General features: G+C 38.0%; 1 protein-coding gene across 3 annotated transcripts in view; it reads right to left on the bottom strand.

Annotated features, from left to right (window-relative positions):
* pcdh11 (protocadherin 11) overlaps positions 1 to 19689 on the bottom strand; it is a 190709-nt gene that overhangs the window by 66285 nt on the left and 104735 nt on the right. For all 3 annotated transcript variants that reach the window (XM_046849645.1, XM_046849647.1, XM_046849648.1), the window contains one exon: positions 8510 to 8720. In XM_046849645.1, the coding sequence (XP_046705601.1) occupies positions 8510 to 8720 (211 nt within the window). The remainder of the gene's footprint in view (positions 1 to 8509; positions 8721 to 19689) is intronic.

Raw genomic sequence — 19689 nt, 5'->3', positions numbered from 1 at the left:
TTGCACTGAACATATACGTCCACAGATCAGAACTGTGGAAGAAGTCAGAGCAGCTGTTCATCTGCTATGGCCCTTTTGCAGGTCTCCCTGCAAATAAACAGATGCTCAGCAGATGGATTGTGGATGCTATTTCCACCTCTTGTGAGTCTTCTGGTCTCCCCACTGCATTCCACTCGAAGTGTGGCAGCCTCTAAAGTCTTGTCTTCTGGAGTTTCCCCCGGGACATTTGCAACGCTGCGGGCTGGTCCACCACGCTGACCTTTGTCAGGTTCTAAAGCCTCGACCTCAGTGCCACTCCTGGCCCCTCTGTCCTTTGCTCTAGCTGTGCCCGTCCACACTAGGCAGGGATTGGTTAGTCTGGCTGGATTGGACTTTCGTTCCCAAAACGTTCTGACGCAGCTCAAGTTTCTGAAGGAGAACGTCTCCAAGTTACGTATGTAACCATGGTTCCGCAAGGGAACGAGACACTGCATCTTGATGCTACGCTGCCTGCATCCCTGCAGTGCTTCCTTCTCCTTTCAGAAGCTGGTTGTGATTCCTGGTCATGATTCCTGGTCGCGATGTCACATCGCCAGTGACGCCGCACTTTCATCGGTAATCGGACACGTTCATCCTTTTGACTGATTATACACGTGATTCAGAGCATGGACAATGCAAAGGCATTCCCAAAGCTTTCTGACAGAGCGTTTTGTTCCCTCAGGGAACCATGGTTACATACGTAATGTGGAGACGTTGCTCTGGATAAACGTCTGACAAAATGCTATAACAAAAAGAGTAAAATGTCAAGTAAGGGTAAAGATTCTTAATTTCCATGATCTTTACTTATATTTTTATAATAGTCAATAGACCATTTTTCTAAAACAGCAGCTCTGAAACAAACGCTTGAATCTCTGTTTCAAATCACACATTCATATATTTCATTCATTTAAATACATTAGTGTTTCTTTATTAACTACAATAACTGATACTGGGATTTGCATGTCAAATGCTCTATGTACAATATTTGGTAAGTGTGTTAATGGTGATATGGTGACATTTTCTTAAAGAAAAATGCTGATTTAGCATTTATGGAAAGAGTCTCCAGTGACAGTTAACGGTTTACAAGTTTTTGAGAAAGAAAAGCCCAAGCAGGAACTACTACTTGCTTTAACATAAGTGGTAACAGGAACTAGACATTATTTACATATATTTACATTCCCCAGTGTAAATATTAAAAAAAGAGTTAAAGAGTTTGACATGCTCATCTTAATTTTTTAAAATTAATAATATTTTGTTTTATATATATATATATATATATATATATATATATATATATATATATATATATATATATATATATATATATAGTGAGGAAAATAAGTATTTGAACACCCGGCTATTTTGCAAGTTCTCCCACTTAGGAATCATGGAGGGGTCTGAAATTGTCATCGTAGGTGCATGTCCACTGTGAGAGACATAATCTAAAAAAAAAAATCCAGAAATCACAATATATGATTTTTTAACTATTTATTTGTATGATACAGCTGCAAATAAGTATTTGAACACCTGTCTATCAGCTAGAATTCTGACCCTCAAAGACCTGTTAGTCTGCCATTAAAATGTCCACCTCCAATTTCAGACCCCTCCATGATTTCTAAGTGGGAGAACTTGCAAAATAGCAGGGTGTTCAAATACTTATTTTCCTCACTGTATATATACATTTATCAGAACATGTATATAATAATATATGATTTATGGTATGCCCATGGTATGAAGAGGATGGTTTGGGTTTTTTGTGAATAATAGTGAGGATAAGACCATAGTAGCCAATATATTCAGGGAAGTCAGTTATAGGAAACACAGAGGCACAAGAGACCTATGTATGCTTTGAGGAATCTCAGAACGTGTACGAAGGTGTAAATTCCTAGCTCTAACTAAATTATAGCTTCCTCATATTTCAGGAGAGGGAGGAATTCATTTTGAAAGAAAGAAGGCATAGAGTAGATTGAAAGTAGAACATTTGATTTAATAAAAGAATAGGGTGAAACATACCAGTGGCAAGAAGTTAAATTCTCCAAATGCAGTATTTTTCTCTGCTTCAGGAATGACAAAAAAAATGTGTTATGCTAAAAAATTTTCTTATGAGACTATCATAATATGTGTGGTAGAGGGTTAAGATGTTTCGGAACATTCCCAGCATAGCAGTGGCACTATTGTGTGATGCTCTTGTACCAGTGTTGTAGGTTTACAATTAACACAATTCACACAAATCTTAACATGTTAATCCTTCCCTAACCCTAGATCGGTATCAGTTTCTGTCCACAGCACTGCTGTTTACTGGATGTTAATGGCTGGCAAAACTGTTTCTCAACCCAGCAGTGGCATTATGCTTGTAATCCTAGTAACACTGCCATGTCTGATCTTCTCATAGCATTGCAACACCTGCTAACACGCCAGTACCATAACAAAGCCGCTGCTGTGCTGTGAATGTTGCACCATATCAACACTATTTGGTCAGTAGTAGTCCTGGAGTAGCTTCATGGAAAATAAACCTAATTTGTGAATATTATACTAAATAGCCATGTTATCATGAACAAACAAAAAAACCTTCTTAAAAATATTATATAATCAACTAGTGTTAGTTGATTTGTAGGAGTTAACCAAAAATGATTGTTTTGAGCTGACAGGAAGTCAGTAGCACAAAAAACACTTTTTACAACCATGCTGAACAGAAAAGCATTATAGATTGTACAGTCATGATTGTACATGGGCTACAACAGTAGGGAATCACTTCCACTTTTGCCAAGAAGAGGTTTCAGTTACTTTAGTGGGCAGAGTTTAGCTAAAAAGTAACAAATGAAGACATCTAAACTCTAAATATCCAGAATACACATTTCTGCTGTATGTAAAGCTGCTGGTGGTGTAATGGTGAATGTAATAAAGTATTTTCTCATCACACACTGTTCACTTTATAGTAAGTCTTTACCGTTTCAATTCCATAGATTTGATCTAATCTGAATATTTCTGCTGACCATTTGCATCTGTTTATGGCCATTATTTAATTTGATCTTATAAAGTCTACCTCCAGCCTGATGATGATAATGAGAGAAAAAGTCAGTCCTATCCAGTATTAGTGTGGTATGGTGTCCCATTGCATAAAAAAAAAAAAAAAAAAAAAACCAATCCTTGTTTATTTAATATACAATTCTACAAAAAGAAATCCGGATAATAATAATAATAATAATTTTAATAGTAATCATAATAATAATAATAAATGTCAGACTAGCAGCATTCATTAAATCTTATTCAATTATATCATATTATAATGCATTTTATATATATGGTGTATATATTATATATACATTTATATATACATTTGGATCTCTTCCTTATAATTAATACCATTGACAATATCTTCGTATTGATCAGCTCCTTTCGGTCTTTTCACGTTTCATGCACATGTTTACTCATTTTAAATGACATGGGAACAGGAGGTAAACAACAAAACACACACACACATCACACACCCAAACACACACACCCACCCACACACACACACACACACACACACACACACACACCAGCCACAGTCACCATGGTGACAGCTATAGGCGAGATGCACTTTTATGCATTATACTGTTTGATGTTAAGTACAAAGGTTTGGCTACAGCCTGGAGGGACGGTTCAAAATTAAAAGTGCTAATTGTTTGAGACGTGCATCTCCCCCTCTGCCAGCTGTTTGGGGAATGAGAGAGGAGGTGGAGAAGAAGCAGCATCCATGCTAATTCTGCCACAGCAAATCGAGCCTTTTAGACAATCGGCCAGAGGCCATGGCACATTCGACCGGTGTGTTTGTGTGTGTGTGTGTGTGTGTGGTAAGGATGAGAGACCAAGCACTGCTAACTGGCTGATAAAGAAATGCCGAAGAGTGAAATAAACAAATAAATAAATAAAGTGGCCGTAAAGAGAACAGCCTCCTCCCTCATAAATAACAGCTACATAAACGTCATATGAACTTTATTTCAAGAGCGGGTCGGTGTAATAAAGATGCCGTTTTAAAAAGGAGTGGAGAAATTCATTGTCATAAGAAGGCCATATCCCTCTGCTTCCCTCCGCTGGCCGTTATTCACTGGAGAGTTGACACACCAGACCTTGCCACACCACCACACTGACATAAAGCCTGGGAGTTTGGACACTTTGTTTAACACCACCTTATTTTTTTCTTCTTCTCAGCTCTCTCTCTTTTTTCTCCTTCCCCTTCTCTTCTCTCTCCTACCATCCATATCACCCTCTGTCTCTTGTTCTCACTCTTTTCAAATTGAGACGACAAGATAAGCGATTGCCACAGCTCCGGCAGCCTGCTGCTCATTGATAAAACCGTATCTAATCCGTCTCGGGCTCGCGACACCACAGATGCACTCGTCTCCCAGTCTGTCAACAGAGCATGGATCTATCTCTCCTTTTGAACTCTCAACCACAGTGTCAGGTTTTATCTGTGAACTTTTTTATCGTGAGGAAAAAAAAAAACAACAAGGAGGATGAACAAGCTGGTCGACTTCAACATCACACATCCTGACTTGTCAGATTCTCTGTTTCAAAGCCCCAGTCCTTAACCCCCAAACCTTATTATATATGCATGACAAAAAATGCAACATATCCAACTACACAACTGCAAATAATTTGCCTGGATAAAAAGAGCACATGATGTGTTTTTCATTTTTCCAGCAGCACTGGATTGCTCATGTTTATTCATGGGTCTGTCAGTTGGGAGGCTTTCGGGTTTCTAACGCGCACAGTGGGTTCTTAACCAGTGCTTTGACAATTGAATCAATGATACATTTTATGTATAAAGGAGCGATTTTTTTTCGCATAAATGTGTGAATTGAGAATTAAAATGGTGGTTTTGCTGACAAAAGAGCCACAACTACCATTTGCCACATTACTTTTTTCTTAAGTCTGTTTTGTGTTGCTCGAACTACCTGAAATGTGTTTAAATATGATTGGGTAGAGCAAAATGAATGAATAAATAAAATAATTAGCCTAGATTTCACAGATGAAAGGCTGATATAAAATTTCTACTGCTGACTATTATTAATCCAGGAAATATTTACAGCATCGAAAGCAGTGTTGAGGCTGTACAGGTTTTCGCTTGTGTTTGTTTTGTTTTATTTATTGTTTTTTTTTTCCTTTTACAGTGCATCTAAAAGACCTGATTATGCGCCGGCAGCCAGCAATATGCAGCAAAAGGTCATTATCATAGAACGCAGGCTGGTGGGACAACAGCTAATCTGAAGGAATAGATTGGTGATCATGGGTATGGAAATAGGCAGGCAGGGGGAACTGCACGGATCCATTCATCCTCACATAGACACCGCGGGTTCTGTCAGACCTGTGCTGCAATGCAGAGAGAGGGGAAGATGAGCTCGCAACCGCGGCCAGCGACGCTGTTGTCTCATTTACAGCCCAGACTGAAAGGATATCTGCAGGTGTATGCCAGGCAATTTATTCCTCCCCTGTCCTGTGTTTAAAAAAAAGAGCTTGTGTCGCCTCTGACAACCGGAGCAATGCTATGGTAATTCACCCATATCATTGATGCGTAGGCTGGAGCGGGATGAAGAGATCGACGCTGATCACAGTCGGCCCACTCGCTTCCTGATTATGACAGGGGCGCGGCGGCGGAAATCAAAGCCTCCGACAGTGGCTTTTGACAGTTCCGCCATCTGATTCCAGTGGCTTTACAACAGCAGATTTTTGTAAAGCCCACCAGATAACTACAAGGGGGGAGGGGGGGTTGGGGGGTCGAGCATGCTATCACTGCGACTTTGCCAGTCAGTCACATTAATGGCTGTCCAATATATACAGCAACTCAGTGGCACACAAACGCTAACCAGTTTTTGCGCGCCTCATTAAACCATAACGACTTGAGCAAATAAACAGCCTCCCCCTGATCAAGCATTATTTGTTCAGCACTATTACGGCAAGCCATGCAGCGTCCACCAGGCATGGCTTGCCTGTCTTCATCTAGCCCATTCTCAAATCTCAAAATCTCATCATGTCTGTAAGTGTCTGTCTGTGCATGTGTTTTTGGAAACAATTTGCATGAATATTAATGCTTTACTAGTTTAAATAGTAATTTAAAAAGTAGCCATTTGCCAAAACTGATTCAGGACACGATTATTCTTAGACTTTACTAGCAGTGCAGGTAAATACTTCCAAACAACAGCAAAGTAGACCTCACACTTCACTTTCATTAAAAACCATACACAAGCTACGAATTATACTTCCAGCCTCAGTGCTTTGTTTAAGACACAATAAATCAGTGTAATAAATGTAAAAAGAAATTTTACTAGAGGTGTGTATCGGCACCGTGTTTCAGAGGGACCCGAGTGAAAAGTCACAAGCGCAGGTGCTTATTCTCTTATATGACATGCAGGCAGGCGAGCATGGCCACATACAAAGCTCATGGGACAAAGAAAGGTCATGTTGTTTAACATGTGAAAATATTGAAGTGATGTGCTTGCAGCATTTGGTGTAAACTGTCATTTAGCCATTCATGCTGTGTAGTCCTTTAGTAACTAGTTTATCCTGGTCAGGGTTGCTGGGGTTTCAATTATTAAATGTGTAGTTCTGGGAAAAACATGTCAGACTGAATTCTGGCAAATAAACACAAAAAAACAAACAAAAAAAAAAACATTTTAACCGAAGTCGGGCCTATAACATACTTTGACACCTCTGCTTCAAAAAAAAAAAAAAGAAGAAAGATCTATATTCCTCCAAACTATATAGAATATTTTTTAACCTTGCCTCTGCTAGCAGGTTACAGATATGGCATTATTTAAGAAGCCACTGTGACTAATGCAGCAATAGAATCATTCTTCAACAGATTCAGTGTGTATAAAAACTAGCTGTCAAAAAATCAGTGCTGCACGTGCAAAATGTCTTACATTTTTGAGAGGGTAGCAGCCAAAGCTGTAATATAATAAAATACTAATTAAAATTAATGAGAAGTGTCAGGAACACAACAGTTTATAAATTAATTAGAGATTATATCAGCACCAATAAATAAGAAGAGATCGATCTGTTGTTAAATCTCCCGTTTATTACTGATATTATGACTGATATTGATACTGATGTGTGGATAATGCTTGTTTTTCATGATAACCTCATGATGTTTTATAAAGTGACTCTATATATGAATCAATAGGACAATTGCAGTGTTTATATATATATATATATATATATATATATATATATATATATATATATATATATATATATATATATATATATTCAAATTAATAGAGCCACAGTTATTTACTGTTATTTTTATCCTGGTCTTGTGTTTGTTTTATATTATACTAACTTCTACAACATTTGTTTTAGACTCATAGTGTTTTTAGACTCTGATCTGGTGTACTCTGGAGCTCATCCTCAAAAGAGCTTCAGAATATGTTTATGATAGAAACTATAGGGCTCTTCTCTCAGTGGCACTGTATGAGGGTGCCTACCAAATGCAATAAATGTGAGCGTAAATGTGAAAAGTGTAAAGGCATGTGGGCGTTTGTTGATATAGAATGTCTTCTCAGGGAAAAAATAAAATGAAAGATAATTCCTGAGATAATATAGTGAAGACAACAAAGTAAACCCAACAAAGTAAACCCCAGCAAATCTCAGAGTAAGTTCTGGTTTGAGTTTCTATTCAATAAGATTTCAGCCATCATGCTTTGCTGGGGTCAAAGGGAATTGCTCTATGGTCATCACTGTAAACACTGCAATTGTCCTATTGATTCATATCTATATTGCTTGAAGGCTGTTGCTTTAACCACTCAGATAGCGACTTACTTACTCCAAGGCCTCCTTGAAGCCGTCTAAACACATCAGCATTCTCACGTCCTTTAATTGGATGGTCAGAGAATATGTGCTAATCAGAGCTATCAAACCGCATCTGCTGCAAAATGCACAAGCTCATGTATGTTAATGTAGATGTAATAGCTGTTTTTTATTTCATTCCAAAATGGCTGAGAGTGAAGAATCAAATTTTTCTGGGTGCAGGTTCACAAAACAGAATTGATGCTTCTGCTAGCGATGATGTATGCGGGCAGTGCAGCTGTGGCTGCAGTGAAAGGAGACTTGTTAAATTGGGTTTAATGGGTTTCTTGATTTACTAATGGCATTTATTGTAAATGCATGAAATACCTGTCTATGATATGTCTGTTATATTGCGTTTCTGTAAAATATTGATGGTTTCTGTAGACCTTACATCTATACGCTCATCCAAGGGAAATTATGCAAAAAACATTCACAGTGTAGTCTTACACTGATGGGAATCGATTTCATCTAGTTTAAATATTTCCATATTAACAAAGTACATGATGTACAAGTACATGAATAGTATTCAAATGTCTTTACTGCCACACTGTTTGTTCCTACATTTGCTTAATCTCACAGTTTTGGATATTAAATGTATATCAGTAGACTAGTGGGTGCTGCTCCTAGCCTGTGATGTAAAAGAATAGTAGCAGGCACTCACTAGACTCGGGGTCAGAGTTGCCATCACCTTCGGTGCGGCTGTTGGGTGATGTCTGCTCATAGTACTCATCCTGTGGGAATCCCAGTGGCAGCGATTGAGTGGTGCTGGTGCCACTGGCACTGCTGCCCACCTCCTGTTCTGCCAGCCCAGTGGCATTACAGCTTTCCTGAGAACCATCCGGAAGGTGAAAGGTCACACGCCGCTGACTCTGCTAAACACACAAACACATACGCACAACGCTGTTCAGCATAAGTAGGCAACGTCTTTGTGCTCCAAGGAGATATATAAAGACAGGAATAATTGTGAATAATGAGAGTAACAAGCTGCAGAGGCACACACTGAATGAAACACAGTTTGCTTAACCCTAATATCCAGATAATTCCTGACACATTCCTCAACAGCTGTACACAAAACCAGCAGCGAGTTTAGATTATTGGTTCAAATTAATTGGTTTCTTGTTCTTGTTCTTTTTTTTTTGTTATTATTTTTTAAGTACAAACATATATATATATATATATATATATATATATATATATATATATATATATATATATATATTAGGTATGCACCGAATATTCTGCCGAAAGATTTTGATCACCGAAAAAACACGGCCGAAACAGTGTGTTGTGATGACGCAAACAGAAACCGCTGCCTGCACGTGCTTGTCTAAAACAACATGTCTGCGGTGTTGACGTATTTCATATATCTGAGAAACACGGATGGCGATTTGCAAAACATGCAATGCCGAAATTTCAAGATAGGGTGCATCTGCAAAGACTTTCTCCACGTCGGGTTTAATTTATCACCTGAAATCCAAACATCCCGATCGCTATGCTGAATATGAGAAGAACACAAACGCACAGAAAAGCAAAACCCCTCCAAGCACGCGCACTCCGTCTGTGGTGGACGTATTTGAAAAGGCAGGAAGTTTCCCAGTGATAGTGTTGTATTGTTGTATCTTTAAGCAGTTGCACTTGTTCTAAATGCACTTTGTTTTTATGCAAGAACAGATTTAACTTTGCAACCTTCCAGCAGGCCAGAGGGCCTGTACATTATTATTTAATGTACACATGAGTGCATTTAAGTTAAACATTTAAGACTAAATGTTATTTTTTTTATCCTGTGCATTGTTGCAATGTGCTATAAATAAATATTTTTATAATTTGTAATTGATTTATTCTTTGAAAATATATATATATATTTTTTTTTAATTATTATTTATTTATTTATTTATTTATTTATTTATTTATTTATTTATTTTTATTGCCAAACATGGCAACTAAAAAACACTATCTGTCTTTCGTTCTTTTGTTCTTTCTTTCTCTCTTTCTTTCTCTCTTTCTTTGTTCATTCAATTGATTGCTTGTTCATTTTTTTTTTCTGTCTAAACACATGTGGACAAACAAAAGGAGATAATTAATAAGCATGCAAAATAAATACCATGTGTATTTGCCACTATCACTACTTTCCATGCCACCATGCCAACCCCAGACCAATAATGCTATTAATTCTAGATTCCTGTATATTTATATATTTTCTATATTTTCTATAGTTTATAATTTTTTATTTATCTACTTTACCTAATTTTTTTATCCTTATATTCTATTCCTTTTTTATCATGCTTAAATGTCTTCCGAATGTTAAACCAGGACTGAAAATCTGACACATGAAAATTAAAGTGTCATCTACTATGCTGTGAATATATATATATATATATATATATATATATATATATATATATATATATATATACTCAGATACTTGTATTTATATATTTTTAGATTTATTTATTTTTTATTCATGCACAGTACAGATGCTAAGGCCAATGCCAGAAAACATGATGTACTAGATGTACATGTGTGATAATGGCGGACATGTGCAGTGTGAATGGAGCAGAGGAATGCATAAAGTATTACCATCAAATCAATATAAAAAATTATAATAATAATAAAAGAGAAGAAGAATCTAGATTGAAACCATACAGAATACTTCATAAGTATATGGTTATCAAAAATAACCAGTATGCATTATCCTAGCCATAGATGCTCCATAATATCTCCAAAAGTATATGGACCACTTCCCTCACATTCTTGCCACAAAGCTGCACAAATCAGTCTAGTGTGATTGTATACAGCAGCATTTATTTGCAAGAAATACTAAGAGATAAAAACCTGTTTCAGCATGCCATTGCCTTGTCCAAGCAAGCTTCATGAAGACATGTTTTGTCGAAGTCGGTGTGTAAGAACTCGAGTGGCCTGCACAGAACCCTGACCTCAAACCCACTGAACACCTTTGTGATGAATTGGAATGCTCTTACCTAACATCAGTGCCTGAGCTTATGTGGCTAAATGACCACAAATCCCCACTGTTCTGACACCAACCACATTACAAAACCTTTGACCCTTAGACTCCTTACTGACCTTGCTAATACTCTTGCGGCTGAATGGATGCAAGTCTCTACAGCAACACCCCAAAATCTACTGGAAAACTTTGAGTGGAGGTGATTATAGCAGCAAAGGCAATTCACTCTAGAATAGGATGTTCAAAAAGCAGATATGGATTGAGTAATGGTGTGCACAAACCTTCAGCAATATAGTGTAGCTCATCATATATACAATGATTCTTGTGTGGCTAAGACAGGGGTGTCAAAATCAGGTGTAATTCTATTTTGCCCACGAGATCATATCAAATGTGTATTAGAGCTGCCCGCCATTATAGAGCGCATACACCGCTGATACTACAAATCCAAGAAGGCTTTGTTGCGTTGGCGCATCAGTCGAGACCGCTGAAAAACTCTGCGTACTCGGCGCCGAATTTACTGATCGATTTGCCGACTTTGAAGCCCAGAAATGCAGATTTGAACTGCTCAGTAATCCGTTTGTGGTTGACGTAGAAAGCGCACCAACCAACCTCCAAATGGAGCTGATTGAACTCCAGTGTAGACGTGCTCAAGTCAAAGTACGACTCTGTGTGTGCTGCACAGTTTCCATGTTTCCTCCCAACACCCTGCCCCAACTCCGTGTCCAAGCTGCTCAAATGCTCTCTATGTTTGGCAGCACATATCTATGTGAGCAACTGTTCTCTTTGATGACGATGAACAAAACACCACTCTCGTGTCGTCTCACTGATGAACACCTTCACTCAAACCTGAGGATTTCCTCAGCTCAGAGCCCAACCCCAAACATTGATGCACTTGTATCTAAGAAGAGATGCCAGGTATCTGGCTTCAACCAATGTGCATCAGAGTAAATCAGCAAACTGAGCTTGAATGAATGTTTTTTCTACTTCAAAACATGGACAGCTAACAGTTGAAAGATTGCCTTTTTTTTTAATTGAAGGAAATTATTATTATTTTTGGTTGTTTTGTTGTTGGCCTGTGAAAAAAGATTTACATTGAAAAGGAACTCAAAAGGCAACAGATAGAGAGAGAAATAATAAGAAACAAATACATCTTATGTGTGTTTTATTTCAAATTGCATTTCTCATGTGTTTTTAATATTAAGCTTTGATTGTTCCAGATTCAATGTTTATGCAAAATTAAAGTTTGTTTCCATATGAAAAGGTTCAACATTACATATCTGAAGAGAAGGGAAAACATGCACAATTGCAGTCAATTTTTCAATAAATATTGAGTTTGGCCCGTGACTTCGTCCTAGTTCTTAATTTTGGCTCACTGTGAATTTGAGTTTGACACCCCTGGGCTAAGACATGTTTCTCAAGATACCACTGGTTCTCTTTAACTGCCTTCTATGACTTCTATCTATCTGTACTAAGATATTTTGCAAAACATTCTATGCTTGTTTTCCACCGGGGCTGTGGAGGAGAGAATTTCGAAAGCCATAACTATGTGGTCTTATTAGACTGTTGTACTTTACAACTAAAAATATGAAGGAGACAATTTTGTAGAACAAGTGCAGAGCAGTGCAGGTAGAGTATTGTGTACAATGCATTGGGGATTGTGCTTGAAGAAGCAGGAGAGAAATGGTCTAATTCTCCTCACAATTGCAATCCCTAAAGTATTATATTTTAATGTTTTTGTATTTCATTTTAATAGCTCAGTTTATAATCATGAGCCCAGTGCTGCCTGAAAGCAACTTTTAGGGAAAAGAAAAAATGGTTCTGTTTCTTGCTTTACAGTTGCTCTAGTATGCTTCTGATAAAGTCAGAATTGCCTGGGTCAGAGATTAACCACTAACGGTGCCAAGCTCAATGTTGTTACCGTTGTAGTACTGAACAGCAGATTTTGGCCAACACAGTGTAGAACACAATCTCTGGCAAGGCAGTTGTTGGCCAGGATAATCAGCCTGGCAGCTACTATTAGGAAAGTTTCTCAGTCCAATCTGGCCCTATGCGTGGGGAAGATTACAACTCACAAAGAGTCAGGATTGCTCGCTGAGGCATGAAACCAAAGCAGTAACACCATACCAATGCTCACTACTTTATACCAAGAAGCTGAAGCTTTTGTGACTAAATTAAATGCATGGGGTATTGCTGAGACACACACGTGCACACACACAGAAATGCATTGATTGAGAAATGTAAAATAATAATTATTATTATTGTTGTCTTATTATGATTTTCATAAATGTAAAAATAAACTTCCATCAAGGTAATACCTGCCCCTTTGTTGTGTTGATAATTATAATAATTAAATCATATAAGTTGAAAATCTCCAAATATATCAAAAATATTGTTAATTAATTCAAAATAAGGAAATCAAACCTTCTATTTGATCCGCTGATCCGGCAAAGATCTTCCCTGCAAGTGAACTAGTTTAAATTCTATAATAACAATAAGAAAAAAAAATGCTTTCAAAATCTAAAACAGGAACCTTTAAATTCCGGAAACAGCAAAAATGTGCATTTTCCTCTGACACTAACACTATTGGAGATATATGATCCGTTGTGGCGACCCCTAACGAGAGCAGCCAAAAGTAGGAGAAGAAGAAGCAGGCAAAAAACCTTATTGTGTGAAGTGAGTGGAAGTTTGTCAATAATTGAGATGCATTTAATAAAAGATATATTCAATATTTTAAATATTATCAGTATTCATTTGAAATGTAAAGTGCGACCTGATCTATGATCTTGGGCTTCAGGAGTGCTATTGAATTCTGGGAAATTCTCCAGCCTATAAAATGTGTGCTATTTGATCATGTAATGTCAGGTTGGAACTGGTATGAACATACAAAAGTATTTTTACACAAGTGCAAAACTTTCTATCGGCTTCTCCCATTAGGGGTCGCCACAGCGGATCATCCGTATTCATGATCCGCATGTTTGATTTGGCATGTGTTTTACACTGGATGCCCTTCCTAACGCAACCCTCCCCATTTATCTGGGCTAGAGTGCACTAAGCACTAAACCAGCACTAAGAGTGCACTGGCTTGTGCCTCCCTAATGGGTGGGGTTGGTTCCCTGACCGGGGATCGAACCCGGGCCGCAGCGGTGAGAGCGCCGCATCCTAACCACTAGACCACCTGGGAACCTCAGGTAATAATGAGTGCAAATGAGGACTAAATGTGGAGTTCAAAAACACAAAAAAAATCTTATGGTCAGGTGTCCACAAGCTTTTATCCATCCTTTAAAAAAAATCACAAAAATATCATCCTGCTGTAAAAGATTCCCATGTCCTAAAATAAGTCGTTGAATGTTACGTGTTAACTCTCCATAATGCTGAGTGTTTAATTGATAGAGATTCGCAATCGTTAGGCAAAACGGTGATAGTTTTTCACTAGCCTTCACTGCTTTCAACCCAGTGGCCCAATTTAGAAGAAGGAGAAGGATGTGGATCAAGTGGCCTTAACCAGGCGGCTCCAGGAGCGTTATAAGGATTTTCTCGTTCAAAGAAGGAGCACTCCTGTCTCTCTGGGGACTTAGCTGCAGAGGTTTGAATGAATGACCTTTTTACAGACAGTCAATTTGTTGGAAGTAAGAAAACAGCCAAAGGCAAGCGCAGCTTTGCTTGATTCTTTATGAAACAGAACTAACTGGATGTCTGCCCCCCCTTTCTCTTTTTTTCTTTTTTTTTGTACTTTGCGTTTGCATTAGGCTGCAAACTGAAAAGATCCATTTGTTTCCCTTTTCATTTGCAGCTCTTGGACGACTTCTTGTAACATTGTTATGGTGAGAATAAAAGTGACAGAGTACATCCTCATATTTGCTTCCCTAAATTTGTGCACAATGAAAAAGCAATGATGCTGAGATACGAGGTCGTGTTTACTCTCATGAACATGTGCGATGAAGGAAAACAAGAGGTGCTTAGAAGGCAAAGGTATTTCGCTGTTGTCGTATTTTTCCAAGATTTATTCAAAAAAACAAACATTAATAAATACATTGTTAAGCAGATTTTTTGTAGTTGGCAAAAAAAAAAAAAGAAATAAAAAAAAAAAAAAAAAAAAAATATATATATATATATATATATATATATATATATATATATATATATATATATATATATATATATATATATAGTCCAAAAGAACTGAAAGAAGTATAACAAGGAAGATACATCAAGCTTTATTATAATATTATTCTTGTGTCATGGTGATATACAGATATTAAGTTATTATTATTTCGTTATTGTTTTACAGGGAAGGAAAAAAGTCTCTTGGCATAAAAACAGCTGCCTGCTGCCAAACCCACAGATTTGCAAAGAGCTTACCGGTTCATTTACGAACTATCGGTGGATTGACTAAAGCAAATCCTTACAATTGGCAAGCTGAATTGCTGAGTTGCGCTATTGGGTGTGTTATAGACACTGATCACCACCTCCAAAATTCATTCAGAAGCTAAAAGAGAGAGAGAGAGAGAGAGAGAGAGAGAGAGAGAGAGAGAGAGAGAGAGAGAGAGAGATCTCAGTGTACTAATGGATTATGCTTTAAAGGGATCTTAGATAGACTTATCGGCTGCGATTGCCTCTACTCTGCACACTTAATTCGATTCTTTTCATTCAAGCTGTAATGATACTCCCTCGTCTGACAATATCATAAACACTAATCTCATTTAGCATTTAAAAACCGGCAATGTGTGAGTGTGTGTCTGTGTCAGTGCGTGTATGTGTGTGCACGTGTGTGTGTGTGTGTTGGGGGCGTATTGGAGATGTAATGAGATTGGAATTAAAATTCGAAAAGAGCAATGTGCAATTCTACCCCCTGTAGCCAGAAACCTTTCCTTTAAAGAATGGATCGAAGTTGTGCTGTCAGAGAACACAGTGGCATTCTGGTGACCTGAGACCTCCGAGCTGGGTGATGTTCTGATTGGTTTATCTTTGATCTGTGCTGACAGAACAACAGGACACTGATGTGGAATTATGCGGTCTATAATTTAGAGCCTGCGCAGCTCTGCTCCACCAGATGTGCTGTCATTTATTAAGGGGTCTGACTGGAAACATAGTCGGAGGTAAACAAATGAGCTGGGGAGCTCGATATGGTCTGTTGGTGCCAGTTTTATCACTGTAATGCAATGAATGACTAAGAAATTCTTTGCATGAGTAAATAAATGAGAATACACTTTTTTTTTTGAGAATGTGTTTACAGAAAAGGACATGTTACTTTGCTTAGGAGGCACAGTAGCGCAGCCCATAGCAATGTCCTTCCGGGTGTCTGCGTGGGATTCTCTAGGTTCTTAAGCTTCCTCTGACTTCTAAGAATGTGCTGTAGGTGTGTTGACTACTGTAAATTGCCCCTAGGTATGAATGGGTGGTAAATGTGTGTGCAGACTGTATTTCCAGTATCACCCTCACCATTCTTCGGACTGAATCCAGATCCACTCTGAACCTGACCCTGACCTGGATAAAGTAGCTACTGAAGATCAATGAAAGAGAAAAAGTTAGTTGTGATGCACTGAACTATTTGTAGAAAAGCTACATGCAAAGAAAATTCACTGTATGGATTTCTATGTTTGCCAATGGAAAATGATGATAAAAATGATAATGATAAAAAAAGTCCTATGTAAAATTCAACACATCTGTCGTCCCGAATGTTTTTAAAGTCGGAATCATCTGTTAGGAGCTCATCAACGTTGAATGGAACAATAGTGACTCTTTTTTTCTGAAAGAAAGTCTGCAAGTTTTCTCACAAAGCTTAAACATTTACATAGTGCCAATGTATTTACTCCTTTATTATTGCTAATCTTATTGGCTATTATTACCATTTTGAGTTGGCCCATGAGTTTTTGTCCATAAATTGTATTTCTTTATTTGTAACTTTATCTGTAAATAATATGTATATATTTAAAATGTTTGATTGTGTCTTAAATTTATAGCTGCAACAAAATCTTAAGACAAATATTCTTTAAAAACCCAAGTACAGTACTGCTTCATAAAGGTGTCACAACTGTGTAAAGACACTGCACTATGAATAAAATTGAATGATCACAGCTCATGAATCTGTCACCTGCTTTAAATGTCAATATACGAAGGTAAAATCTAGACAGTCATAAAAAATACTTTGTCTACTTCCTATATGGACGATGCCAACAAGCTATTATCTCCATCGCCATTTATTAAATTTGAATATCTTTAAGAGCAATCCTCTCACGGCCAAGAGTTTTGAACAAACATATACCATCTCATTAGAGGGGGTTAAGGTGCGTATGTAGGGCATTACCGTATGCCAGAAATTCACAACACAAATACAGGCTGCTCAAGGAGATATCCAGACCAAACAAAGCCTGTCAAACCAGATAACACTGCCATCAAAAGTATGTGCATAGAGATAAAGGGGAGGAGCCAAGTACTGAGTCAGCTACTGCCAAATGCTCCTTGCTAGTGGCGAACCCAGGCACGGTGCAGATGGAGCCAGATTGGCCGGTGAGCGGATTATGTGCTCCTTATATTAATGTAGGGAGAAAAAGAGAGAGAGTGGAAGCGAGGGGAGAGAGGAAGAACATCAGCCACCTACACCAGAGGGAAGTCGCGGATCAGTGCTTCGCCATGTCCTCTATCCTTAGCAAAGTCAGAATGTCAGTGTTATTCAAAAAAAAAAAAAAAACAAGTCCCAATTTCTATGCAAGATGGCAAGTGCAGCCTGTCCAGCCTCATTCTGAGTGACAAACAGCAGCAGCTTAGGAGTAGATCACCAGAGACTGGCTGGCTGGCTGAAGACACATCCTTGGGGCTAAATTGAGCTGTGAAAAATCTGTTTAACTCAAAAGGCTAATTCGCAGTCAATTGTTTAAAATAAGACTGGAAAGGCGGAGGAAAAAAAAAACATTCATGAATACCTCATCACCGTTATCTGCATGCAAGAACATCTGATAACTTGAATTATACATTTCTGTCCATCATGTTTCAAGAGACAGAAATCATTTTCTGCCAGAAAACAAACGAACTCAGCATTGCCACAGTCTCGGGTTTGATCTTGTAATCCTATGTTTATAAGTTATGTTTTATTCATTCTTATTCTAATACTAGGCTGGTGTATAACAATAATATAAAAATGTAATTTCCCATTCTTTGCCATAGTCATCTATTCTTCTGCATTGCAATAAAATTGACAGAATTCTTCTTCCAAAAACATGGAACTGCTTTAAGTTGAAACCTGGTTGAGCTGAAAATATCTGAATTATTCATTGCTACCTTACAACTGTTTTTAAGCCCTTTAACCTCATAGATGAAGCAGGGATATGGTTTTGCACCTCATCTCAGCTTTTCTCTATTTAAATATGTCAGGGGAAAAAAAGTAATTCACTTTACTCAATTTTGTGCAGCCTTAGGTCCAGAGAAGCAGGGGGGAGTGGGTTGTTAAGACAGCATAAATGCTGCTTCGAGAGGACATGCAAAACTATTTCTCAGCCAAATGTAGTCGACGTACTCGAGTATTATTAATTTATTTATTTATTTTCATGTTGGATTTGAATACGAGGTCACCATCAGTTTGAATTTGTTGTGCCGCTTTAATTTGTTCCCATGAATAGGGAATGAGAGGATAACGAAAACGAGGGTGCTCATGCAGAGTGACCCTGACTACTGCTCTCCCTTTTGCCTCCATGGAAAGCAGGCAGGGCTGATCTCCAACTGTGGAGCACCGTGAAATAGCATTACGGTTAATTTTCTCGTTTGGCGCTTTCTCGAAAGCCAGCAAGACACCGAACAGGCATCTCTCCAGATCCGTGCGTGGCACGAGCTACTCAGCTGAAAAAAAAAAAAACATATGTGGCCTGTTCATTTTTCTCCCCTTTGCTTTCCCTTGATAAAACCGAACAACCAAAGACCTTAATGTCCTCAGCAACATACAAATCCTAGTTGGTTTGAAGCGGCTGTTATTTTGGGCACTTGCACATATCTTTCCTAGCCTGAATTCAAGCACCTGACTCAGCAGACGGGCAAAACAAAGTGCAATACTCTTCTAGGCCTACTAGCCATTTGAAAGAAATATGTATGCTACAGTATAAATTGTTTCATATTGTGTCATATGGAGGTAAATAACCTGCAGGAAAAAGGATCAGATGTCAGAGAAGGACCAATAGGCTTGTGTAAATGTAAAACATTGACAATGTCTATTATTTTTATTTATTTTTTGCTTGCTTGTTGTGCCACAGGGCATGGAAAGAAATAAAATGTGAGTGCTAAAATTGTCATAGCAGCACAAGAGCAACAAGTTCCAGACAAAGCCTCTGTTCATATTTAACATTTAAGTTTTGTTTAGGTCATAATGATGCGTTTGAATGTTTTTATTAACATCAGTGCCAAAAAACAATTTAAGCGTGACTTGCCTGGCTCTTATTCTGGAAAGCGCAATGAAAATCATATTCAAAGCTTCAAAGGTCACGCTTTAATCAAATTGACCCGACGAAACGATCATGTTGGATGTGAAATGTGCGTTCGGATCACAAGGGTGAAAACACACAATGTTTTACAGATTTAAAGTTGTCGTGAGCCGAACCTTGAAAACGACCATAATTAACTAAATGCCTGAGATTAAAGATCACTCTAATCATAACTTAGATGATCGTCTGACACCACGTTAGCGTTCGTGATAATGAAAAGATGAGCCGGTCTGTGCTGTAACAGGCACTTCAGAGACTGAAAAGACAATCTCAACAGTGCTTAAGGCCTCTTCTCCCCTGATGGAGCGCACTGAGTCACAATGTATTTGCAAGTGACATTTTGCTTAAAGTAAATGCCTTTTGATGGAACAAAAATCTGAAAATTGCTCATTAGAGCTAGGATAAGCCTCCGTG

Source organism: Silurus meridionalis, chromosome 5 (assembly GCF_014805685.1).
Source record: "Silurus meridionalis isolate SWU-2019-XX chromosome 5, ASM1480568v1, whole genome shotgun sequence".
Classification (NCBI taxonomy): domain Eukaryota; kingdom Metazoa; phylum Chordata; class Actinopteri; order Siluriformes; family Siluridae; genus Silurus; species Silurus meridionalis.
The sequence above is the reverse complement of the archived record's forward strand: the minus strand, read 5'-3'. Positions and strand labels throughout refer to the sequence as shown.